At 39.5% G+C, this 27375-nt stretch overlaps 1 protein-coding gene across 5 annotated transcripts in view; it reads right to left on the bottom strand.

Moving 5' to 3' along the window:
• cdc14ab (cell division cycle 14Ab) overlaps positions 1–27375 on the bottom strand; it is a 153746-nt gene that overhangs the window by 120690 nt on the left and 5681 nt on the right. For 2 of the 5 annotated variants that reach the window (XM_069937999.1, XM_069938003.1), the window contains exons 2-4: positions 23676–23766; positions 23331–23406; positions 14095–14187 (exon numbers count right to left, since the gene is read on the bottom strand). The exons of 1 other annotated variant lie outside the window; for it this stretch is intronic. In XM_069937999.1, coding sequence (XP_069794100.1) covers positions 14095–14187; positions 23331–23406; positions 23676–23766 — 260 coding nt within the window. Of the gene's footprint in view, positions 1–14094; positions 14188–23330; positions 23407–23675; positions 23767–23909; positions 24109–27375 lie in introns of those variants that run through there. 2 more of the 5 variants (XM_069938001.1, XM_069938000.1) reach the window with 2 other exon arrangements.

Here is a 27375-nt window from a genome sequence, read left to right as displayed (position 1 = left end):
ACGTCACAGTAACAATGGTAATACTACTGTTATGAGCCCAGAGGATCCCTATACCCAGCACCAATAAATATTCACCAAGACAAATGGTTAAACAAAAGTTGTTTTTAATTATCTTTAAACATGAAAACAGAATCACCCTTTAACTTATCATTATTGACTAAACTAACCTAACCCCATTCTAATTCTAAGCGCATGTGTATACAAGTTCAGAAAAGTTCTTTGGTTCACAGTCCAATCTCACTTCTCATTCCTCCAAGTTCACTGGTTGCAGGCATCTCTTATACTGTGCACAGAATTTAGCATTTATAAAGTTCACCAGGCTTTGGTGGTTGAAAGGAAAATGGTTACCGCTCAGGAAGATTCTTGTCAGTTTTCAGAGAGAGATTTGTTGTTCCAGGACCTCCACAACTGATTCCTTTTTAATCAGCCACTTCAGTGTCTTGCTGATGAAATTTGGCCCTCAGGGTTCTCCAGATGATAACCTCTTTCTTTCAGGCCACCACAGTGTTTCTTTCGGTTTCACTTATTCCAAGTGAAACATTAGACAGCCAGTCCTTTCCTCTTGCATGAACCACAAAGGCTTTGACTAGGCCGTCATCCAAAAGGGCTTTCCATAAACTTGCCAGCTTGTCCTGTTCCAGTTCCAGCTGATTCTGCTGGCTGTAACACTGTACAAGGGATCTCTTTGTCTCTCTCTCTCTCTGACACAGAGAGAAAAGCCTGTTTGACATTCTCTCTGCTTACAAAACCACATGTTCCTCCTAGAACAAGTTCTCTTCCAATCTGTGGCTCCAGCAAGATCTTTCATCTGTTGCCTTTAGTAAACAACAATCCATTAGTGAAGTCTTTGAGCACTCTTCAAAGCTCTTGCAAAAGCTCTGAGGCCCTGATATGTCTAGCCTGTGGCAAAGCTCCAGTATTTTAAATAAGATCTGTTTTAAAGTGTTTGTATGTGATCTACTCGAACAAACCTTTCACAATTTATCTTCCAAAACATATCTATATACATTGTCACACCACAAACAAAAATTTTCCTTAAAGGGATAGTCATTAACCATAAATTAATGATAAATCAAAAACACAAGGTGTTAACATTTATACGGTTAGAATAGCAGTTAGCGCAATGTTGTTACAGCACCAGCGACAAGGGTTCGAATCCCGCACTGTAAGGAGATTGTATGTTCTCATCGTGTCTGTGTGGATTTCCTCCAGGTGCTCCAGCTTCTTCCCACCCTTCAAAAATGTAGCAGGGTTTTAGGTCAATTGGGTGTATTTGGGTGGCAAGGGCTCATGGGCCAAAAGGGCCTGCTACCATGCTGCATGTCTAAATTTAAATTTATAGCAAAAAAAAAAAGGGAATGGAGATGCTGCAGATGAAATAGAGGAGTTTGATAGAAATAAGCAGAAGGAAAAAGCTGGAGCATAAGCTCCCATATGCAAGAGCTCTCTGCCTTCCTCTTCAGGAGCCTTCTGGACATAACTGGTGAAACCTTACTTCTCTGCTCAGGAAGCATGCAAGCTCAAGCCACGAAATAGTAGCATTTTCTAGGAGCTTAGGATAGGGCCAGATTCAGCTTATCACATGCACCACCATAGCACCTCCATCCTATAATTCAGTGACGTCAGTATCCATATATACAAAATTGCATTTGGACACAAAATCATCTTATTTTACTTTCCCTCGAAGTATAGTGTTTTTTTTTTAAACTCCAAGAATTTTTATATTCTTCTTCATTCCTGCCTCAGGCTATAAAATTTATAGTCCAGTTGCTTCATAACTGCAAATACATTCTTGCACATTACAGGGTGACCAAGCAGAATAGGGAGTAGAGAATCACAGGATGGTTGCTTAAACTGATCCTGGACACTGGTGAAGTTGCAATTCCCAAAGTTCACATGTCTGACAAAGGGCTCAAACATGAAAGTTTTATTTCCCCCTAGATGCTGAGTTTCTCCAGTACTTTTCAGTATTGTTCCAAACAACAGACCATCTCAAGCTAATGAAATTATGGTAGGTTAAATAATAAAGCCTACAAATACTAAGATTGTAGTGTAAGACACAAAAGTGCTGGAGAAACTCAGCTCGTCACACAGCATCTAAATGAAGTAAAGGGTAACCAACATTTCAGGCCTGAAATAATAAAGATTTAATCAAAAAGCAGGCCAGAATAAAAACGTGGGGGGAGGGAGGAAGGAAGGAATAGGGGAAACTAACAGGTAAAAGGTCACAGATGGATATGGGTGAGAGCGTAGAAGAGAAGAAAACCAGTCATGGGTAAAGATTTTGTGTCACAATGAGGAAAATTGGTTTACAAATGGTTTTCAGGAACTCAACCCTTACCTAAAGCAGGCTTGATAGAAGGGATACATTATTTGGAGCGAAAAATGATATACCAAGGATCACAAAAGCAAGAAAATTGTAGAAGAAATAAAGTACTCCAGCATATTGGTGAATGGAATAAGACTATGTGAATGATTGCCAATACGTGCACAATGTTAAATATTATAGAAAAGCTGGATATGTAACAAGTTTTGTGTGATTTGAAAGACTAATGGATAGTCCATATGTGTAATGAGTGAGGATCAGCACTCCAAGATGAATGACTTAATTCTCAACTGGGGATAAAACCACATGTTGATGAAATGGTAGAACTATGCATTCATGAATATATCCAAAGTAACAAAAAAAATGTCAGGTTACCAGGCTCAAGCTGAATTATGCCACTCCCAACATTTCTAGGACTCTTAACAATAATTGTATTCAACAAAAATTAGAAACAAACTGCAAAATACCCTGAGAATGGAGGGAAAGAAAAGAAAAAGTTGGCTGGACTAATTGCAGATTTGAAACAGGAGCTTTTGGTTACTAAATAATGCAAGTATATGCCAAAGTCTGTTAAGATCTGTAGCAGAAGTTCAGTTCTTCACAAGCAGAAATGTAACTCTTTATCAGAGGGAATCTTTTTTTAAAATGCGAAACATTATATATACACCCTTTAAATCACATTAACATAGTAAATATATTAAATCAACATTTTGGGGGAAAGAGGGGAAATTACCTCACAGCACAATTTTGTTGTTTGACAAAAGAATGTCATTACTTTGTCAATTAAAAAATCCATATTGATGGTGAAAGCTTTGTGTCTAGGCAAAGTTTAAATCGATTTTAAAGCAGTAGCATGAACAATAATTAATAAATTCTTATAGGCCCACTGTACCCACACCCAGCTCCTTAAAACACTTTTCAGAATTGAAATTGATGCTGCTGAGAGGCCAGTTTCCAAAAGTCTAGAGCTAGATACTAAACCTGATCTGTACTTAAACATAGAAGAATTGATAGGGTTCCACATAGTCCCTCTGTATTTCCAAGCTAAGCTCAGCAGATAGCCCTGAGGTGGATTCTGGCAGGGGAGGGTGGCAGGAGGAGGGGGGAGAGAAAGGAGAAAGGGAATAAAAAAATCAAAGAATCTCCACAATTTTATTACTGGTCCCTACACATTTCTTTTACATGATATGACAAGCTGTTCTTCTTTAAAAGTTATTTGGCTTATTATGCCTGCTCTGTCATTTATCAAATTCATTACTGTTCTGCTTCAATGTCATTTTTCTGTTCTTTCCTCATATCCCTGGATCTCTTAAATATCCAAAAAATAAAACTCAGATCTACACCAAGTATCTCTTTGAAAGTGTGGACCACTATCTGTAGAATAAATTGCTGATATAAATAATTCATTCAGTTCTTTCTCCATTTAGAATTAAATTTGGCATTTACTCAGTGCAACCATGCAGTGACCTTTCCAGGAACAACAACAACAAACAAAAGTAAATCAGGCTAAAAAGCTTCAGAATTATATTCTTCATTGTGGCTGCAGTTTATGTGCACTGTTTGCTTGCTGAATGTCATTACTTTGTCAATTAATAAAATCTAGTACATATAATATTTTGCACAACAAGTTTTCAATTTGTTAATCATTTCTTTTAAATCCTTTCATATTTCCATGTGAAACCATGATTAAATATAATACAAATGGTTCTTTGGAATAGATCTCATTATTTGATTATGCAAACAAAATTACACAAAAAAATTAAGAATTCTTGACAATTAAAAGTATTTGAGAAAACATCTCTCAAAAATACAGTAAAATTCCCATTATCTGGAATTCAAGCAAAGAGCAAAAATATTGCAGAAAATAAATAGGTTAAAAAATGTGAAAGTTTAAAATTGTCACCCCTAACAGTTAGTTCACCATTCACACAACATGTAGTCTCAAGCAACTGAAAAATACACTTATCCAGCATCTACCAATCTCCACAGATGCCATATACAAGGCAGAGGGTTGGGGGGGGGGGGGGGTAACTATACTGTGAATAACTCATTGCATCTTATGTTAAATATTAGATTATTTTTATGTACTTTTTACTTTTCAGCGAGACCCTGTACTTTACAACATCTTGATCCTAAAATGCAAACTTTACGTAATAAAATAAATGACTTCAGCATTTATAAAAGCATCATCACCTCAAGTTCAAGGAAGTATATACCAACTAAAAGCATTTCCTAGTGTTATGAGCCCAGAGGACCCCAAAATCCAGCAGCAATAGATATTCACCAAGACAAATGGTTACTTAAACAAAAGTTGCTTTTAATTATCTTTAAACATGAAAACAGAATCACACTTTAACTTATCACTATTGACTTAACTAACCTAACTTAAGCCCCTTCTAATTCTAAGCACACACGTGTGTAACGTATGTGTAAGTTCAGAAAAGTTATTTGGTTCACAGACCAATCTCACTTCTCATTCCTCCAAGTTCACTGGCTGTAGGCAATTCTTATACTGTGCACAGAATTTAACATTTATGAAGTTCAGGCTTTGATGTTTGAAAGGTAAATGGTTACCGTTCAGGAAGGTTCTTGTCAGTTTTCAGAGAGATTAGTTATACGCTGACAGCCACAACTGATTCCTTTTCAAAATCAGCCACTTCAGTCTCTTGCCGAAGAAACTTACCCCTTCAGGGTTCTCCAGAGGATAACCTCTTTCTTTCAGGTCACCAGAGAGTGCCTTTTTGTTTCTCTTATTTCAAGTGATAGCCAGCCCTCTCCTCCTGCATGAACCATAAGGGCTTTGACCAGGCTGAACTAAGCATTCACAACCTGTCTTCCAAATAGGGATTTCCATAAGCTTGCCAGCTTGTCCTGTTCCAGTTCCTGGTGCTGACTGTAAAACTATAGAACTGATCTCTGTTTGTGTCTCTCTTTCTCACACAGAGAAAGCCTGTTTTACTCTCTCTGCTTGCAAAAGCACATGACCCTCTTAGAACAGCAAGTTCCCCTCCAGACAATCTGCAGCTCTGACAAGTTCTTTCATCTGTTGCCCTTTGTAAGCAACAATCCATTAGTGAAGTCTCTTGGGCACTCTCCAGAGCTTTTGCAAAGACTGTTGGCCTCAACATGTCCAGCATGAGCAGAGCTCCAGTATTTCAAATAAGATCTGTTTTAAAGTGTTTATATGTGACCTACACCAAAATCCCTGCCCCAATTTATCTCCCAAAAACATATCTATATTCTGTCACACTAGAATTCTGAAAATCAAGCATTGACAAAAATTTTCCCCAAATGGTATAATTTTAAGAATTTCAACATTAGACTAAAGTTTCATGACTTATGATCAATACTTCTGTGTTGAAAACATAAATCTGCTCAAAACATTTTGCTACACAATTATTTCCTGCAAATTCAACAAAAAAAATTATTTTAATCCAAACAGCATTTAAATTAAACAACGATAAAACCTTCCAATTGGCATCATTCATCTTCAGGACTCCTTTGATTAGAAGCCAAATCCATCCATTGCCCTCATCCCAAATGACTGTTGTCTAATTCTCATCACAACATGAAACTTAAAACACTAATTCACCAAGACCTCTGGTCTAACCAAATCCTTCAAGATTAAAAGCAGAACCAAACTATTTAGCCATTGTCAGTTTACTGCCAGTTATTAACTACTTCAAAATTAGCTTGATCCAGATTCTCCAATTATTTATTCAAGTAAAACATGAAAAATACACCATTAAAACAAGTGTAAAATCTTTCATTTCACAACTGAAATGAAAAGCAAGGCAGTTGGTACTCAACTGATGTAACAAATAAACAAAAATTTATATTTTTTAAAATGCAAAAAATGGAGTCAATGTGTTGTCACAGTAGAGAGGCTATTCACAATATGAATGATTCAATCTCAAAATAATACCTGGAGTTGCCTCAGCAGTGAGACCTAATGGTTCACTGAACCAAAAATAAGCAATACAAAATAAATACTTAAGCATTCAAGCCTGAAACCCTGGTAATATATCTTTACCTCCCATGGTGAGTTTCTCCAGCATTTCTGTTTTTACTACAATCAGAGCATCTGCAGACTTTCATGTTTGACTACAAGCTTCTGCCAATCAAACATAATACAAATCATGCCACTCGTTCTAGGTAAATAAAATTATTTGGTGACTTCTCATTGCCAGAGCTGAAATTTACTTTAAATACTAATAATGTCAGTGCAGATAGAAAACACAAGTTTCATTAACTGGCAATTCATTTCATTTCCTATATTATTTTTTGAAATGATCGAGATGGAGAGGGCATGGTAAAAGGAGGGAACCTGTTGTGAATGCCAGCCCAATCAACAAAGTATCCAAATTATATTGCCCCACAGTATTTACTGAGTGTCTAAAAAAATTGACAAAATTTGTTGCCTCTTTCCATTTTGCATTAACTTTTTCTCCCACATCGAATAAAATTCACTCTTCCAGAATCGGTTTCTCAAATTTTTGGGAAATGATTTGTCAATCCCATAAGGCCATATTTCTGAACCTGAACAGCCATAACAGGGAGTGGGATTCCCCTGTACGATGCACCACTGAAGAAAAAAAAACATTCCAAATGCCTAACAAGGAGTTGCTTATTGCTGTATCTGACATGGATCAACCCATGCATTATTCCCATCATTTCCAATTTCAAACAAGAAAATCTCACAATCAGGTTCAAAAAATATTTGTCGTGCACACTTAGTTTCAACAAGACAAACATCAAATTTGTGATTCAGATCATTAGACTGTGCTTTTGTTACTAACAACTAACTACCAAAAAGCTAGATTTTCTCATAGTTATCTAACCAGGAGACAGGGAGAATAGGGACTCCCATACTGTAAAAGGGCTGGATGGGTTAGTATTTGTCAAGTATGTTTGCAAAAGTTTCCCAAATCAATAAGTGGATGTCCCAAATTGAGAGTGGAATACTGGATCTCCTATAAGACAGGGTAGGTGATGGAAATGTGTGAATGGAAACACTTTGGATCAAGTGATCATAATGTCATTAGCATCAAGATATTTATGGAAAAGGTCAGTTCTTATCCTTGGGTTGAAATTCTAAATTTGAGAAAGGCCAGAAAGGTTCAAGTGTACATTGGAACAGGTAGTTTTCTGGCAAAGGTGTGCTTAGTAAGAGGTCAGAGTTTATATATTCCCATCAGAATTCAGAGATGAGACTAACATAACAAAGTTGGTTTCTAAGAGATAATGAGACCCTGGTGAAGGAGGAGATGCATAGCGGGTATAGACAACAAGGAGCAAACAAGGTTCTTGAGGAGTACAAGAAATGCAAGAAAACACAAGAAGGAAATCAGGATGGCTAAAGGCACAAGGTGGCTCTGGCAGATAATCAGAGGGAAAATATCATGCTTCAATAGATACATTAAAAGCAGAAGGATAGCAAGGAACATAATTGGTTTCCTTGAAAATCAGTGGAGACAAAAGATGGGGGAAGATCTTAAATTGATTTTTAAAAAATTTATTTATTCAGGAAACCGGTCACAAATTCTATTGAAGTGAGGCAAATTAGTAGCCAGTTCAAGGAACCAATACAGACTACAATACAGACTACAGAGGAGGAGGTGCTTGCTGTCTTGAGGCAAATAAAGGTAGATAAATCCCCAGGGCCTGACAAACTATTCCCTAGGACCTTAAAAGAAGGCCAATGCAAAAATTGCAGGGCCCCTAGCAGAGGTATTTAAAATATCCTTAGCCATTTGTTGAGATGCCAAAGGATTGGAGTAAAGCTCCTTGTTTAAGAAAGGCTCAGAATTATCAGGGTAATTACGGGCAGTGAGCCCGACATTGGTAGTGGGCAAGTTGTTGGAAGATATTTTAAGAGCAGAGATCCACAAGTATTTGGATAGACCCTGACTGATTACAGACAATCCACATGGCTTTGTGCGTGGCATGTCACGTCTAACCAACCTGATAAAGTTTTTCCAAGGAGGTTACAATGAAAATTGATGAAGGCAGTAGATGTGGTCTACATGGATGTTAGTACGACCTTTGACAAGGTCCTGCATGGTTAGTCAAGAAGGTTCAATAGCACAGGATCCAAGATGAGGTAGTAAATTGGATTAGACATTGGCTTTGTGGGGGGAAGCCAAAGAGTGGGAGTAAATGATTGCCTATCCAACTGCAGCTTGTGACTAGTGGAGTGAAACACAAAAATCTTTCTCTGTAACTAGTGATGTGCCTCAGGGATCACTGCTGCATCCACTGTGGTTTGGTATGTGTAATCAATGAATCTGCAGGATAATAAATTAGATCACCAAATTTGCAGAGAACACCAAGATTGTGGGTGTAGAGGATGGTGAGGAAGGCTATCAAAACTTGTTGCTGGATCTGTACTAGATGGAAAAATAAGCTGCAAAATGGCAGATGGAATTCAATGCAGATAAGTGTGAGGTGTTGCACTTTGAGAGGACATATCAATGTAGGACTTACACAATAAACAGTAAGGTACTGCAGAGTGTGAAGGATCAGAGGGATCTCGGAATACAATACAAAATTCCTGGAAAGTGACAGCAGAGGTAAAAAGGGTTGCAAATAGTGCTTTTGACATACTAGCCTTCATAAATCAAAGCATAGAGTACGTTGAATATAATAGACATTGGGGAGGCCAAATTTGGGCTACTGTGTGCAGTTTTGGTCATCTATCTATAGGAAAGATATCAATAAGATTGAAACAGCACAGAGAAAATTTACCATAAAGCCATTCATTTCATAAATTTACCATAAAGCCGTTCATTCCATAATCCAAATCATTAATATTCAACACAAAAAGAAGCAGCCCCAACACTGACCTCTGTGGAACACCACTAGCAACTGGTAGCCAACTAGAATAAAATCTCTATATTTTGACACTCTGCTTCCTGGTACTCAGCCTTGTACTCATGCTAGTATATTTCAGATTATTCCATGGGCTCTTATCTTGTAAAGTGCAGCACCTTGTTAAAGGACTTTTGAAAATCCAAATACACATCTACTGCATCTCCTGCTCGTTTCTTCTTCAAAAGAATTCCAATAGGTTTGTCAAGCAAGATTTTCCCTTAAGGAAACCATGCTCCCTTTGAATTATCTTGTAAAGTGCCTCCAAGTAATGTGTAATCTCAATCTTGATAATCTACTCCAATATGTTCCCAATCACTGACATCAGGCTAACCAGTCTATAATTTCATTTCTGCTGCCTCCCTCCTTTCTTGAATAGTAGAGAGACATCTGCAATACTCGAATCCACCAGAACTATACTAGAATCTATTGATTGCAAAAGATCAAATTTCAGATTTATTGCCAGAGTACATACATGACATCACATACAACCCTGAGATTATCTTTCCAGCAGGTGAGGCCAACTTATCACTAATAGGTAGTGCAAAAAAACTGTACACACTGTACACATGCAAACAAATAAAGAAAAAGGGCAGCACGGTTGGCATAGCTGTTAGAGCAACGCCTTTTGAGTGCCAGTAATCAGGACCAGGTTCAAAGCCCACACGGTCTGTGAGGAGTTTGTACATTCTCACTGTGTCTGCGTGGTTTTCCCCAGGGGCTCTGGTTTCTTCCCACTGTTCAAAACGTACCAGGCTATAGGTTAATTGGATGTGAATTGGGCAGTACGGACTCGTGGGCCAAAATGACATGTTACCGTGCTGTATGTGTAAATTTAAATTTAATCTAAATTTAAAATTTAATTTTAAAAAGTTAATTTAATAAATGTAAACAACTGACTGTGCAATACAGAGAGGAAAAAGACAACAATAAAGTGCAAAAGTAGGAGTCCTTAAAGGAATCCCTGATTGAGTTTATTGTAGAGGAGTAGCAGCTGTTCCTGAACCTAGTGAGTGAGTCTTGCGGCACTTATACCCCTTTCCTGATGGTAGCAGCAAGAACAGAGCATGTGCTGAGTGGTGTTGATCCTTGATGATGGCTGCTGCTTTCCTTTGGCAGCATTCCCTGTAGATGTCGTCAATGGTGGGGAGGGTTTTACCTGTGATATTCTAGGCTGTATCCATTACCTTTTGCTGGGCTTTATGCTCAGGAGTATCGTTGTCCCCATACCAGACTATGATGTAGCCAGTCAACACACTTTCCACCACACATCTGTAGAAATTCACCAGGGTTTCTGGTGTCACACCAAACCTCCACAAACTCCTGAGGAAGTAGAGGAGCATACATGCTTTCTTCACAATGCCATTAGCGCGTTGAGTTCTGGCAAGATCTTCCGAGACAGTGTTGAGTCCTGGAAAGATCCTCCAAGATAGTGACTCCCAAGAACATAAATTTGCACACCCTCTCCACCTCTAAACAATGTATCATACATGTCTGGTTTTCCCTTCTTGAAGTTAACAATCAGCTCCTTGATTTTGGTGACATTGAGTGAGAGGTTACTGTTGGTGCACCATTTGGCCAAGTTTTCAATCTCCCTGCTATATGCTGACTTATCGCCCCTTTTGTACAACTGAATACTGTGGTATTGTCAGCAAATTTGTAAATGGTGTTGTCGTACTGAGCCAAACAGTCATAGGTGTAAAGCAAGTGGAGCAGGGAGGTAAGAACACAGCCCTGTGATATTCTGGTACTATGGAGATTGTGGAGGAGAGGTTCTTATCAACCCTCATGATTGTGATCTGCAGGTAAGGAAATCAAGGATCCAATTACAAAGTGGGGTGTTAAAATCCAGGTCATGGAGTTTGCTGATCAGTTTTGATGGGAAGATGGAGTTAAATGCTGAACTGTAGTCGATAAAGAGCATCCTGATGTATGTACCTTTGGGGTCCAGGTGTTCCAGGGCTTTGTGCAAAGCCAGTGAGATGACAATAGGTGAATTGGTCCTCCAGAATCTTCTTTCAGAACCTGAGGGTGCAATCCATCTGGTCCAAGAAACTTCTCCACCCTCAGACCATTCAACTTTCTGAGCTTCCCTTCCCTGATACCCTTTGGCATCTGGCACAATACTAATATCTTCCACAGTGAAGACTGATGCAAAATATTAATTTAACACATATTCCATCTCCATATCTCCCATTATAATTTCTCCAATGTTATTTTCTATTGGTTCTACATCTGCTCTCACCTCTCTTTTACTCTTTATGAAGAAGCTTTTATGTTCTCTGATATTATTTGCTAGCCTACTTTCATACTTCATCTTTTCACTCCTTATGTGTTTTTAGTTTCCTTCTGCAAGCTTTTAAAAACTTCCCAATCCTCCATCTTCCCAGTAAATTTTGCTTCCTAGTATGGCCTCTCTTTTGCTTTGACTTCCCTTGTCAGCCACAGTTGTGACATTTTTCTATTTGAATATTTCTTCTTTTTTTTGGGGGCTTACATTATTTTTTTTTTTAATTCTCTGTCCAAAAGGAAATGCAAATACAGAGCATTTGAGAGCAGATGTAATATAATTTGGAGAAAAATCAAATTAAATTGATCAGGCACAAACATTAGATAACAGAACAGGTTTGAGGGGGCACATGCCTCGACATACCTGCTGTTACATGTTATTGTCATAAATGGATTTGAACTTCCAATTGTGAAAGTCAGCCCATGCTGAAATGAATTAAGACAGCAGAATAGACCACACAGCAAAATATCACTTTAAACCATATAGATCTTTATTTCAGTAATGGTCAACCAGTTTACCTACCTCGGCTGCACCATTTCATCTGATGCAAGGATCGACAAAGAGATAGACAACAGACTCGCCAAGGCAAATAGCGCCTTTGGAAGACTACACAAAAGAGTCTGGAAAAACAACCAACTGAAAAACCTCAAAGATTAGCGTGTACAGAGCCGTTGTCATACCCACGCTCCTGTTCGGCTCCAAATCATGGGTCCTCTACCGGCATCACCTACGGCTCCTAAAACGCTTCCATCAGCACTGTCTCCGCTCCATCCTCAACATTCATTGGAATTACTTCATCACCAACATCGAAGTACTCAAGCTGGCAGAGTCCGTAAGCATCGAATCCATGCTGCTGAAGACCCAACTGCGCTGGGTGGGTCACGTCTCCAGAATGGAGGACCATCGTCTTCCCAAGATTGTGTTATATGGCGAGCTCTCCACTGGCCACCGAGACAGAGGTGCACCAAAGAAGAGGTACACGGATTGCTTAAAGAAATCTCTTGGTGCCTGCCACATTGACCACCGCCAGTGGGCTGATATCGCCTCCAACCATGCATCTAGCGCCTCACAATTCAGCGGGCAGCAACCTCCTTTGAAGAAGACCGCAGAGCCCACCTCACTGATAAAAGACAAAGAAGGAAAAACCCAACACCCAACCCACCAATTTTCCCTTGCAACCGCTGCAACTGTGCCTGCCTGTCCCGCATTGGACTTGTCAGTCACCAACGAGCCTGCAGCAGACGTGGACATATCCCTCCATAAATCTTCCTCCGCGAAGCCAAGCCAAAGAAAGAAAGAAAGAAGTCAATTCATATACAGGAAGTGAGTAAGACTAATCAGGAGAGGATAATTTCTGACATGTGTCATAAGCCTTAAGCTCTCACTCCAAAGATACAGAGATTTCATTCTATATTTGTACAATTTCAAATGGCTAAGGGGTAGAAGTCATCCCCACCTTTTAGTATTACATCATTAAAAAAAGTTCCCAGCTTAAACAGCCTCAAACATCTGTTTTCTGGTGTTTATCTGACAAAAGAATGGTACATGTTTTTGTCTGGTAAATAATCAGCATTACCTTGAAGGATACAATTTTCTGATGTTTATTCTAGCTATCTCTTATCTGTCTTAGTAAGGTCTACAACCGGCTTTCTGCAGAGTTTGCAAAAGGAGTTCAGCCATTTTATAATTGTAAGCTGCCTTCTAATTCTAACAGCAAAAGCATAAGCACTGAGATATAAACTATACTTCCACACAATACCTCTTTAGGCTGTATATTGGTATTGAAAATTTCACCTGCAGTGCATATGCAGTCATGCGTCACAAAATATCTGTTCAGGCAACATCCGTCCACATATACGACTGTGGTCCCATATATACTAGAGTTCAGAAATCTCGATCAGAGAACCGGACGTAGTGAAAGTAACATGTGTGTCTTTTGTATAAAAAGTGATTGTGCTGCCAGGCATATAATGGTACAGTACATATATAACCTATAATATATGCATCTTGACAGTCATAATAAACACCTGTTACTGGCTTATGTACTGTACTTTGTATCATTTTAACATGAACTTTCCCTATTTCAACTTTTTTTATTTGTCCAGCATTAACCTATTTAACCCATATACTACCTTGCCAGATATATTAGCTGAAATACAGTATTGTATGTTTACAGTATCTTGGCTATTTAGTCAATACAGATACACTATAGTATCCTATATAGCAGGCCTGGATTAACCATTAAGCAAAATAAGCACATGCTTAGGACACCACAGTTTTTTTTTGTGGGTTTACCATGGAGCAGCTGAACTATCTATATATGCATGTATGGGGTCTGGCCTGGAAGCAAACTGAATTTTTAATTGACTATTTCACATTCAGCACTTGGAGTCTTAATATCTTGTCAGTTAGACAAGAGGGGAATCCACTGCTGGACTGTGCTTTGGGCAACAGTTAGCAAAGCTTATGGCAGGGTCAGATTAAGGCCGTATATAATATGGTGCTCGTACAACATCCAAATCGCATGTTTTGTGGACGTTAAACGACACATGACTGTATTACAATGAATCAGTCTCTCCTTGAAAAATATGGAAAAAGTAGTACTTACTGAATAACCTCCAATGAGGTACGCTGCATTAGCTCGCTTTTGTTGATCAAAGCTGGTATAATGGATAATCTTCTTTCTTGACAAAGTAAATGACTAAGGAGAAAATAAAGAGGTTTAAAAAAAAAAAAATCAGAAAAAGATCCAGATATATGATGAATGCATTTAAATGCGCCTCTACAATAAGCTGGAAAAAAAAATTGACAGGAACAAAACTAAAAGCTATGAGTAGGGGAGGATTTTTTAAAAATCTATTCTGGATACTACAGTGTAGTGAAACAACACCCTCCAACAAGAAGTGAAGCAACAAAGATTTCACGGTTATTAAACAATATACACAAGACATCAAAATAAAATTACTTTCTCTTTCCATCCTGAATAATCAGGAAAGCAAGCTTCCATTACTGTACTCTAGATAGAGTATATGAAAATAACTTCAATAATCCAATTTGAGTCCTCTTGTTCTTTTCAATAACTAGACTGTAGAGATGTGGAAACATTTACTAGCAATGTTTATGTTTAAATTGTCAAGATACAAACTAGGCTCCATAGTTTTAAAATCTTTCACACTCATGAAGTTATTTAATTACAAGAATGAAACACATTCTTTAAACAACGTCAATTCTATTTTTGGAAAAAAAAATGCAGGAAGACATCTGCATCAAGCAGTTTCACAAAGTACATTTCCTGATGTAGTTGCACCATATCAACAAGATGTCTAATGAAAACAAAATGATTAGTGAAAACTCAGTTTTGACATTCTTTCACCATCACTCGGCTAGAGATTTGCAGTAAAAAAGATCATCTTAAAAGAAAGCAGGAAATCTCAATATCCTCTTTTTAAAAAATACACTGATGAACTTGCAACCCCATGACACTTTCCAGCATGTATGCCAATTAGTGTAATTTACATAAATTACAAGCACCTTTAAATAAAGAAAATCCCAAATTGATACAGAGGCATAAAAAATTAGTAGGTAGGTTAGAGTCTTAAAACAAAGTGAACTGGGAGTTAAAATGTGGCAATAACCCAAGGACATCTTGAGAGGTCAGAGCCAAAAAATAGTTGAGATTGTAAAACTGTTGAATATAAAGATATACACAAGAAATTCTATGAAGACAGGAATCAACATTAAAGAAAACTGTATTCGTATGGTCTAAAATAAAAACAAATATTCTGCAAGTCAGGAAAAAAATTTGAAAGAGAATGTTTTAGGTTGAAAACCATTAGAGAGAAATTGAATTAGTGTGGAAAGAAATAATGTCATCACATTTTAGAAATAAACTCAAAAGAAAATCTTGTAGATATCCTAACAAAACCCATCATGTTGTTGTGCATAACAGATAAAAAGACTCCATTAATAGATGATTCAGAACACAAAACTTCAAGTGAGGAGGGGGAAAAAAAGAGTGTGAAAAAGGCCAGTAAAAATGGCAACAGAAACAGTTGTGATACAAGTGGTTATGATTATGACCTGGAATTCACTGTCTGGAGGAATAGTGAAGTCAATCAAAACTTTAGAAAGAGAATTGGACAAACACAGAAGGGAAAATAGGTTGTAAAATTATGGGTAAAGAGCATATGAAGAAGGATGTAGCATAACATCAGTCCTGAATGTCTCGCTTTTGTTCCAGCAACTCCACAGTACTGGGATTGCAAAGAAAACAGTTTGGAAGGACTTGGGATCAGAGAAGAGTGGAGTTTGTGATGTGAATATTAAAAGGAAACAGCAATGATGTTAGAAAATAGTCTTCCATGCTAAATAGATGGGCCTTGCAGAGCCGAAGTGCAGAGAGTCATCAGCTTACTCATAACATTGGTCACTCATACAGAATACCAATCATCTAGGAGGTACTTCAAGAGGAAAAATAAAAAAATGTTTTATCAATAGCTATGCTCAAATACCTAATAATGATAGTCCCACTCTGTTAAATAGCTATTCCAGTGAGCACTGTAAACTTCTATTTTCCAGAAAGAGGCAGATTATAGAGATGGAAAATTAAACCATACAAGGACTTTTACAAGAAAGATGGCATGGATAGGATCCAAGATCAAATGAGAATGTATAGGTAGATTTTTAAACAGAGAGAGTTTTTCAAAATTAAAGCAGGATACCACAATACAGTCCCTATAGAGAGGGTTCATTTAACGTCAGCATACATCGGATCCGATGAAATGACAATCAAATTAAAAATATAGACTCAAGTTGGTCAAATTTCCTACATTACAGCAGTAACTGGAAGTCCTTTATTGGTTACAAACAAAGGTTCTATAATGGAGCAAGTTATTGATTTTCAACTTCGTGGATTACAATCCTACCACCTCAGTACATATTAATTGAAATCTTGTATATTCTGCAAATTTGAAGAAACTTCAAATTGCAAAAATGAACATAAAAAACTGAAGTGGCCAGAAAGAACAAAAAACTAATTCATGAGAAACCTAGATTCACCAACATCCAGTTTTCATCCAATAATGATGTCATTAGAAAGTTATTCTCCCAAACTTGCATCATTAATGATGATTTGGCAATCACATTACTGCTCAATATCAGTGATAACCATGGTGTTTGTCACACAAAAGGAGATTTTTTTAAAATCCAGGTGGTCTTAAAAAAAAATCCAAACCACTAAAATTACCACACACTCGATGCACTCTGTCTTACATCTCAGAAACATAATCCAATTTCCAAATTGCAAAAATGAACAGAAAAAACTGAAGTGGCCAGAAAGAACAAAAAACTAATTCATGAGAAACCTAGATTCACCAACATCCAGTTTTCATCCAATAATGATGTCGTTAGAAAGTTATTCTCCCAAACTTGCATCATTAATGATGATTTGGCAATCACATTACTGCTCAATATCAGTGATAACCATGGTGTTTGTCACACAAAAGGAGATTTTTTTAAAATCCAGGTGGTCTTAAAAAAAAATCCAAACCACTAAAATTACCACACACTCGATGCACTCTGTCTTACATCTCAGAAACATAATCCAATTTCCAAATTGCAAAAATGAACAGAAAAAACTGAAGTGGCCAGAAAGAACAAAAAACTAATTCATGAGAAACCTAGACTCACCAACATCCAGTTTTCATCCAATAATGATGTCGTTAGAAAGTTATTCTCCCAAACTTGCATCATTAATGATGATTTGGCAATCACATTACTGCTCAATATCAGTGATAACCATGGTGTTTGTCACACAAAAGGAGATTTTTTTAAAATCCAGGTGGTCTTAAAAAAAAATCCAAACCACTAAAATTACCACACACTCGATGCACTCTGTCTTACATCTCAGAAACATAATCCAATTTCCAAATTGCAAAAATGAACAGAAAAAACTGAAGTGGCCAGAAAGAACAAAAAACTAATTCATGAGAAACCTAGATTCACCAACATCCAGTTTTCATCCAATAATGATGTCGTTAGAAAGTTATTCTCCCAAACTTGCATCATTAATGATGATTTGGCAATCACATTACTGCTCAATATCAGTGATAACCATGGTGTTTGTCACACAAAAGGAGATTTTTTTTAAAATCCAGGTGGTCTTAAAAAAAAATCCAAACCACTAAAATTACCACACACTCGATGCACTCTGTCTTACATCTCAGAAACATAATCCAATTTCCAAATTGCAAAAATGAACAGAAAAAACTGAAGTGGCCAGAAAGAACAAAAAACTAATTCATGAGAAACCTAGATTCACCAACATCCAGTTTTCATCCAATAATGATGTCGTTAGAAAGTTATTCTCCCAAACTTGCATCATTAATGATGATTTGGCAATCACATTACTGCTCAATATCAGTGATAACCATGGTGTTTGTCACACAAAAGGAGATTTTTTTTAAAATCCAGGTGGTCTTAAAAAAAAATCCAAACCACTAAAATTACCACACACTCGATGCACTCTGTCTTACATCTCAGAAACATAATCCAATTTCCAAATTGCAAAAATGAACAGAAAAAACTGAAGTGGCCAGAAAGAAAAAAAAACTAATTTCATGAGAAATTCATGGTCAATGGACTACGCCATAATTTCAAATTTTTTCAACAAGGAGCCTAAAATAAATGAAAATGTAACAACAAGCAGATCAGCAACCATCTTGTCTAAAAATCAACGCCTCTCCTTTAGAGTTCTGGAAACACGAGCTTCTAAGCTGAAGATCAAGATGGTGGTGCTGCCGCAGCTGCTGTAATGGCAACACTGCCATTGATGAGGATCCAGGTCAGGGAGCAAGGCCCTGGTCCTTCAACGCAGTACTTTATTCTACTACTTGCCTGATGGCTTTGTGCAGGTTTAAACTGCCTGTAGAACAGGGCCAGCAGTGGTTTTACCAGAGATTCTTGGAGGACCAGACTTCAAGGGTTGTAGGTTCAGAGGAAACTGCAGATCAGTGCAAGGTACTAGAGTGGCTATGGTCAAGTAGCCAGAGCCTAAGACAGCCAAGTCACCTCTCCTATCCTGTCAAAAAGGAGAAGCCTGGAAGAGGACTCTTTACAATAAGGAATCATAGAAGCAGACCAGATTCCAACTCAGAGACCTGTGATTGCTTCTGAGAGCCAGGTATCAGAACCTGGATTCACAAGGGGGTTGATAGGGAGCAGAGCTCCAAGTGGGCCTCAAGCGCTGACAGCTTTCTTATTTGTTTCAAGTGTTCTGAACCAGGGGCCGGGGTGGAAACAGGGAGGGGGGCGACTTGGTTGTCTCAAGCTCAGCCTTACCACTGGACTAGGTAGGAGGCAATGTTGCTGCAGAGTTTGTGGGAGTACAGGAGGTGGCAGTGGGATCCAAACACAATGTCTCTGAAAGGACTCTTTTGCTTCCCTTTCTCATTTTGATAACACCTCTGTTATATAGAGAATTTAGGTTAAAATGTCTTAAGTTAAAATGTGATGATTAATCATAAAAAGGGAAGCCAGAACGGACAGGGAGCTTACTAGCAGCCAAGGAAAAAAAGTTCAGCTGGATATGTTTTTTTTTTAAACATATCTTTTCATGGTCATAGTGAGAGACATGCAGGAGACAAAAGATTGATAAGAAGGGTGAGAAACAGAATTTAGTGTATGTAGAGTTCGCAGCGTACGTAACGAACGTGATAATTAAAAATGCAGTTGTACTTAGAATGCTTTTGCAATACTAACCAATTAAAACAGTATTAATAAGAAGGGGAAGGGCAAACAACAAAGGTATAAAAATCAATGCACTGTATGTATCGGGGCTTAACTGGTGAGAAGCCAGTTAAGTCCAACTCTGCAGACTTGTAAATAAAGCTTGTCGTGTCATCAGTTTTAAAGAGACTCATGTGTGAGAAGTTTTATTTCTGACAAATGGGGGCTCGTCCGGGATCTACACTCCGGCCGTGAGGGGAGGCGAGAAGAGGGACATCGGAGGTGGTGCACCCCGCTGAGTTCAGCGGCTCCTAGTCCCTTGCTCGTCGCTTCGGGCGGCTTGAGCGAGTGGTATCCGGACAAGGTGACACGACAAGACGGAGAGGAGAAGGGTGACGGTTCAATCCCCGAGAAGATACCGGTAAGTGACGACTTACGATTGTGGTGTGGGGATTGGGTAACAGGTGTAACGGGATACACCTGTTTGGATAAAAAAACCTAACATAATAGATCAGGTATAGAGCTTTTGTCGTGGCGTGAGGACCCTGTCGTGGGACTCTAGGATAGACCCCAGGGAAACCTCGGCGGTAACCGAAGGAGGGACAGCACCTCCGACGAAGTGCCGAGAAGAGAGGGGTCAACCCCAGGGAAACCTCAGCGGTAACCGAAGGAGGGACAGTACCTCCGACGAGGCGTCTGAGAAGAAGGGAGTAGGGTCCAGAACGAGAGGGTCCTCAGCAACGATAAACGGATCTAGGTGGGAAAATGGGAGGATCAAAATCTAAGGGCTCGTCTGAAAATTCAGGACAATTCCTGGGAGTTCCCCTTGACAGCCCTTTGGGGAGAATGTTTGAAAATTGGGATAGTAAAAGATATTGAGACAAAAACAAGAAAAAGATGGTCCAATATTGTCTCCTTTGGTCGAAACAACCTATTAAAGGTTCCTCGGTCTGGTGGCCGAAATTTGGATCTGATGAGGATTGGGTTAGACAAGCATTAAACATATATGTAAATTCAAGACCAAAGGTGAATCAAGAAGAGTCAGCATATGCATTTTGTTGGGTTCCCTGGCCAGGATCCTTAACAAAATGTTTTAAATTGAGGGTAGCGGGAGAAAAGAAGTGGGAACCTCTGGACAACCTTCCCCCTCCTTATATTCCCCCGGTGCCTACTGCGCCCGAGGAAAGCTCATTACCGGAGGGGAAAGGTGATGAATCTGATTGCCCCGAAAGGGGCCGGGGAAAAAAGGATGAATTAAGGGAGTCGGACCCTAAACTTCCACTGGTAAACCGACCCTGGACAAGATCCCAGACTGGTCCAGGACCATCAAAGTTTTCAATAAGCCTAAATCCCCTGAGGGAAGTTCCTATGGGAGGACCGGGAGGGGGAACGGGATATGTGAATGTTCCCCTAACTAGTACAGAGGTGCGGAGATTTAAGAAAGAAATGAAAAAGTTTTTGGAAGATCCTATAGGACTGGCTGAACAGCTCGACCAATTCCTGGGACCAAACACATATACGTGGGAAGAGATGCAGGCAATAATGGGAACATTATTCTCACCCCAGGAGAGGCAGATGATTCGACGGGCTGCCCTCCTCATGTGGGAATATGAACAACCTGGGGACCCCAGACCCCATGAACAAAAATATCCCTTAAAAGAACCCAGGTGGGACAAACGAACACCCGAGGGATTGGAAAGTATGAGACAATATAGAGAGTGGACAATTAAAGGGATACGGGAGGCTGTGCCAAAGGGTCACAATTTTACCAAGGCATTTGGGAACCACCAGGGGAAAGACGAGTCCCCTACTGATTTTTTGGAGAGGGTGAGAAAGAATGTCCAACAGTATGCTGGCGTGGACCCTAGTACACCAATGGGTGAACAGCTTATTCGAATTGAATTTGTTTCCAAATCATGGCAGGACATTAGAAAGAAACTAGAAAAGGAGGAGGACTGGAGCGAAAAACCCCTAAGCGACCTGTTAAAAAAGGCGCAAAAAGTATATGTGCAGAGAGAAGAAGAAGATCAAAAGAGGGCGACAAAGGTTATGGTACAGACTATCCGACAGATGAATGCCGAATCCAGAGGGGAAAGAAAACAAAACCTTCCTCTAAACAATCCAAGATATCCAAGAGAGGGAAGACCCCGGAGGTTCGTTAAGTGCTATTACTGCAATGAGGAAGGACACTTTAAGAGGGAATGCCCCTGATACAAGAGGGAATTGCGTGCCCTCGAACTTATGGAAGAAGATTAGGGGGGTCAGGGGTTCCAAATGTTAGGGACCAAGTATAAGAGGGAACCCCTGGTAAAACTAAAAATTGGTCCCAAGGGAGAAGAGGTGGTGTTTATGGTGGACACAGGAGCGGAACGAAGTAGTGTAATAACTGTGCCAATCGGAACTGAGCCTGTAAAAAGTAATTTGACAATTTCTGGGATAGAAGGGGCTCCCAGAATGGTATCAATAATTCCCCAAGTAACAGTGAAACTGGAAGAAAGAGAAGGGGTACAAGACCTCTTGTTGTTACCGTCGGCTGGATTTAACCTCCTAGGAAGGGACTTACAGGCTCTCCTAGGTTTGGGTGCTCTCCCTGTGGACGGAGAAGTGCGAGTCCACCTCTGTGCTCTAAAGGAAGAGGATGAACGGCAGATTGACGAGAGAGTCTGGTATAAGGAGGGAAATCGAGGAGGTCTGGACATCCAACCTTTACATGTCACATTAATACCAGGTCATCAGCCGGTAAGGAAACGTCAGTATCCTATTTCTTTGGAAGGGAGAAAAGGGCTACAGCCGGTAATTGAGACTCTAATACGAGACGGACTATTAGAAGAATGCATGTCACCTTATAACACCCCTATACTCCCAGTGAAAAAGTCAGATGGATCCTATCGCCTAGTTCAGGATCTAAGAAGTTTGAATGCTATTGTTCAGACCCGCCACCCAGTGGTGCCTAATCCCTATACTATTATGAGTCGGATTCCCCCAGACCATGAGTGGTTTAGTGTTATCGACTTGAAGGATGCCTTCTGGACGTGTCCATTAGAAGAGGAAAGTAGAGATATGTTTGCGTTTGAATAGGAAAATCCATGAACAGGTAGACGGAGACAGCTTCGGTGGACTGTATTGCCCCAAGGGTTCACTGAATCTCCGAACCTGTTTGGACAAATGCTAGAACAAATCCTGGTGGACTATCCACAATCTGATGATTCCCAACTAATGCAGTATGTGGACGATGTACTATTATCAGGACCCAAGGAACAAGAAATGAGGGGAGATACAATTAGACTCTTGAATTATCTGGGGAAAAAGGGTCTACGGGTGTCCAGGAACAAGTTACAGTTCGTTGAGAGAACTGTGGTATATCTGGGACACCAGATAAGTAAAGGACAGAAACGGATTACCCCTGAACGGATTGCGGGAATCACTAGAATGCCGTTACCCCGTAATAAGAAGGAAATAAGACAATTCCTGGGACTCTTAGGTTACTGTAGGTTATGGATAGAGGACTACTCAGCTTTGGTGAAGTTTTATTTCTGACTCCTCCATTTGCCATTTTCAGCACCAAGAATCATATTGGACTCCTGTTGATCAAACTGATGGCAGGGTTTCTTTCCTCAAGGGGCATCAGTAGGCTTTTAAAACATCAGTTTTATGCTCCTAATAAAATTTCCAGGCGTGATTAAAAAAAATTTAAAATCAGGTCTCTGAATATCAGTGCCTTTTGGGTCAATCACCTATCAGATTTCAATGGCCAACTTGTCAAATTCTCATCTAGACCCAGCCTTTAATCATGATAATTTAGTCACACACTGTCAGATACACCGTTATTCCTAACTGCAGATAAAGCAAATATTCCATTCACATCCGTTATAATACACTGCAGTTAGAGGTTCATACCAACAATTTAATCATAGTTCAGGCCTGTATTTCAAATTAATTTAGTTTCTGACCATTAAAGGACATTCAGCAGATGGGTGGGGGAATATTATATGCTTTTGAAGGTTTTCTACAATCATAATTTGTGCAAAAATGTCAGTTGCCACAATATTTTGAATGTATTAAATATTAATTTCACCTCAACTTTCTGCAGTTATTGAATTATCAAGGTACTGTACTTACTTTCAATTTCTTGTTAAGCTTACAGCAGTATCGATACAGTTGGGCCAAGTTGAGTGGTCCAAAATCTGCATAGAAACTGAACAGAAATCATTATTTCACTCCTCCCGTGAAGAAGTGATGGAGGAAGGTTAAATCTATCCAGAAACAAGTGTTAAGATTGGAGAAGCATTCGTCCATTACAATGCGCCGGCGGTATAAGCAAACAGGCACACAGTCATTGGTGAATAATTAAAATGTCATCTCAGGTTAATCAAGGTGGAGAATGAAAATCTGCGACCCCGATTTCCCTTGAGTCCCGTTAATTCACTACTGTTTCTTGCAGACTTTAAAAGTAAACTAACTTACTTTTCATAAACGAGTTCCTCGTCGGTGCAAAAGTAGTGGGTGTTGACCGTGCTTTTCGGCTTATTCTTCAGAGTTGCGAAATACAAACGATCTAAATGAATGTAAAAAGTCGGAGTGGAACAGGGCAGCTTACACGAGCATCAGGAGCAGGCATCTCCATCCTTCCTCCTCCCCGCCACTCAACCCTGCACTGCCGACACAGCCAGCCCTTGGCGCCCCGGTCCCAGCACTAACCTTTGGTGAACTCGGACGCGCTGATCAGCTCATGGTCCTCGGCCATTTTAAAGAGCGCGCAGCTCTGTGAATCGAGGCGGCGCGCGTGCACAAGTTGGGGACTGACTGGCCCAAGTCAAGAAGGCGCGCGTTCCGGGCCAAGACTGGCGCGTGCTCAAGACAGTTCCGATTTCAAATCTTCTCACGCTTGCTTGCGCACCCGCCGCTTTTCCTCAACTTAAACGAAGTAATTGCACCCCCCCCCCAACCCCCAACCAATCACCGTCCGCCCCCTCCGGGAGGTGCCTTTGCTTCGGCCAATTGATCATGCCATACTCCTTCCTCCTCGACCCAACAACAGTCTCAACTAGTCACAGGTCAGCTGTCTATCGTTACTATGGCAATCACTTAGCCAATCAACAAAAGTTTTTTTTAAAATAGAGGCGGGACATGTCATTTCGTTTGCCTGTAGGAGGCGTCGGGTCATTTCCACGAGACAAGAGGCTTTGCCAGTGTGAAGGCGGGGATAATTCTTGTTGAAGGGACCCAGCTTCAGGTCAAGCTACAACTTGCTTCCAAACTGCAGTGATAGAGTGCTAGTGATCCTCCTGACCACTTGAGGGAGTTGGAGACTAGTTTGTTGCAGCTCAGGATTCAAGATGGATGCCTCCACACCATCTGTTGTTTTAAAAGAACTTAAGCTTCTTTATTACAATAGAAGAAACATCACAGGGTAACCCAGAGTGGAAGAAACACCAGGAGTGTGAAAAGTGTGTATCAGTCATTATCAGCAGAGATTTGGAGAGTGTAAAGTTTCATGATGCTATAAATTGGACTGGAAATATTGACCACGAGTGAAGGTTGTTCAAACAATCATTCATGCTGCACCTGCAAGCCAATGGATGTAGCGGGACCACAAGCATTAGAGGTTTTCAACACATTTGTTTTTGCCAAGGTAGCTGACCAGGGCAAGTTCGACAAGGTTATTGAGATGTTTGATAAACGCTGTTCACCAAAGAAAAATGAAATCTTCGAGAGATACGTGTTTTGCTCATGCTTGTATCTGCAGGCTTTGATACATTTTTAGCAGACTTGACATTAAAATCAAAAACATATAATTTTGGGCCGCTGCAAGATTCAATGATCCATGATCAAATTGTGTTTGGGATTATTGATAAAAAAGTGAGAGAGGAGAGATTGCTGCGAAAGACAGCTTGCCTTAGCTGGAACTGTGAAAATATGCCACGCCAGTGAATTAGCTCTGCAGTGCACCAAAAGTTCAGTGAAAGTGCAAAAGCCAGTGAAAATGAAGGCATAGTCATAGCCAAAGTGTGTGTTCACACAAAAAACAAAAAATGAGACGTAAGGAACAAATAAAAGATGGAGAGACATTCAATTGCAAATGATGTAGCACTCAACATGCACCAAAACAATGCCCAGCCAATGGAAAAATCTGTAATAAGTGCAAAGGGTAGAATCACTATGAAAAGCAATGTTTTTCCAAAGGGAAACAAAACAGAAGTGAAACTATACACACTATAGAAGAATCTGCCCTCAATGACACACTTTTCATTGACATGGTAGTGCAGGAAGATTATAAACCAACAGATCAAGCAGGACAAGTGGACTGTGTCGTTGTATATAAATGGAACAAATATTCCTTGCAACCTGGACACAAGACTTATTTGATCTGTGAGTCCGATATCAGGGCAATGAAGATAAAGCCATACATTTGTACAGCTCAAGGCCTACAATGGACAGAGCATCAACATTAAAAGGTACCTGTCAACTCAAGGTGAAAGTTAAAGATAACGAGTACTATCTCATGTTTGCAGTAGTCCCAGATGGACATGAATCACTGCTGGGTGACAAAGCATGTGAAACCATAAGTCTGGTTAAGAAGGTGTACACACCAGGGAAACCTATTATATTAGCTGATACATTATCCAGGCCAACAATGCAAGTGAAGCACACAATGAGAAACAGATGTGAATCTCCACGTTAATCTGAATCTCTTCACGCATCTGACATGAAATCCAAGCAGATGGCAGCTGAATCAGAAAAAAATACAGTTCTTCAAGAATCTGAATGAAGGATGGCCATATTACAACATCAGAGCTGAGCTGAGTGTTGTCAATGGGCTTCTACTCAGAGAGAGCAGAATTATCATTCCTCAATCACTGCGACAAGAGATGCTAAAAAGAGTGCATAAAGGGGCACCTTGGATTGGAAAAATACAAGAGGGGGGTCAGAACTTCATTTTATTGGCCAGGGATAAATGCTGACATAGACAGGATGGTTTCGAGCTGTGAGACCTGTTTGTAACATCACGTAAAACAGCCAAAGGAACCCATGATATTAACTATGTACCAGCAGAACCATGGCAGAAAGTTGGGAATGATCCATTCCAAATGGATGGAAATAATTATTTGCTGGTTATTGATTATCTATCAAACTATCTGGTATGTCATGCACTGAAATTATGATGAGACGTAGACTAAGTATCACACTTCCCTATTCTGCAGATCCAAATAAGAAAAGAGATGTAGATGTTGAATGGAAACAAAAGTGTCTGCAATGGAGACAAAAAGCAAACTATCAGAATTTATTGTCATTAACAAGTCATGAAATTTGGAGTTTTGCTGCAGTCAGTCAAGTCAGCAAGAAACTTGGGGCCACTGGCACATAACACCGTGAGACTCAGAGATTTCAACACTTGGGACAAAAATGTTACTGTTCTGGAGGAAGTAAATCCAAGATCCTACACTGTGAGAACAATGGATAGGCAAATACTGAGGAAGAATCAGAAGAGCCTACTGAAAACACAAGAGACACTGCAGACTGGATCTTCTGCATGAAGAATGCAGAAGATCCAGTCTGCACAGCAACAGAGGAAAGCTGACACAAGCACCTGTGTTAAGAAGATCCACACATGTTATCAAAGCACCTGACACATTGAATCCCTAAAAGAAAAAGAACTGCACACTTAAAAGGTTTCTGCTGCTGATATTGTGTTCACATTTGTGTTGAACTTTAAATTGAAAGAATACTGTATTAGTGTGTTATGTTGTTAGATTAAACATCGCAAGGAAAGAGGATGTAGTGATTGAGTGCTAGTGATCCTCATGACCACCAGAGGAAGTCAGAGACTAGTTTACTGCAGCTCAGAGATTCAAGATGGATGCCTCCACGCGATGTGTGTACTTTAGCTTATAAAAGAACCCACGTTTCTTTATAACAATAAAAGAAATATCACATAAACCAATCATAAATAATGCTCAAAAAGGTCAGTGATGGTCTGAGATCAGAAATTGAGTTAGTGCATCTTGATGGAAAGATCACATAAAACACCTGATGACTGAAATATGTTTTAAAAAAAACAGGAAGGGTTTCAAAAGGATCTGGGAAAAAGTTGGTGATGTAACAAATGCCAATCAAATTTTAAAAAGTCAAGGTATGAGAGGGAAAACAGAAGAAAGATACAGTA

The sequence above is a fragment of the Narcine bancroftii genome, chromosome 5 (genome assembly GCF_036971445.1).
Source record: "Narcine bancroftii isolate sNarBan1 chromosome 5, sNarBan1.hap1, whole genome shotgun sequence".
In the NCBI taxonomy this organism is placed as follows: Eukaryota; Metazoa; Chordata; class Chondrichthyes; order Torpediniformes; family Narcinidae; genus Narcine; species Narcine bancroftii.
This window is presented reverse-complemented; position numbering and strand designations above follow the sequence as displayed.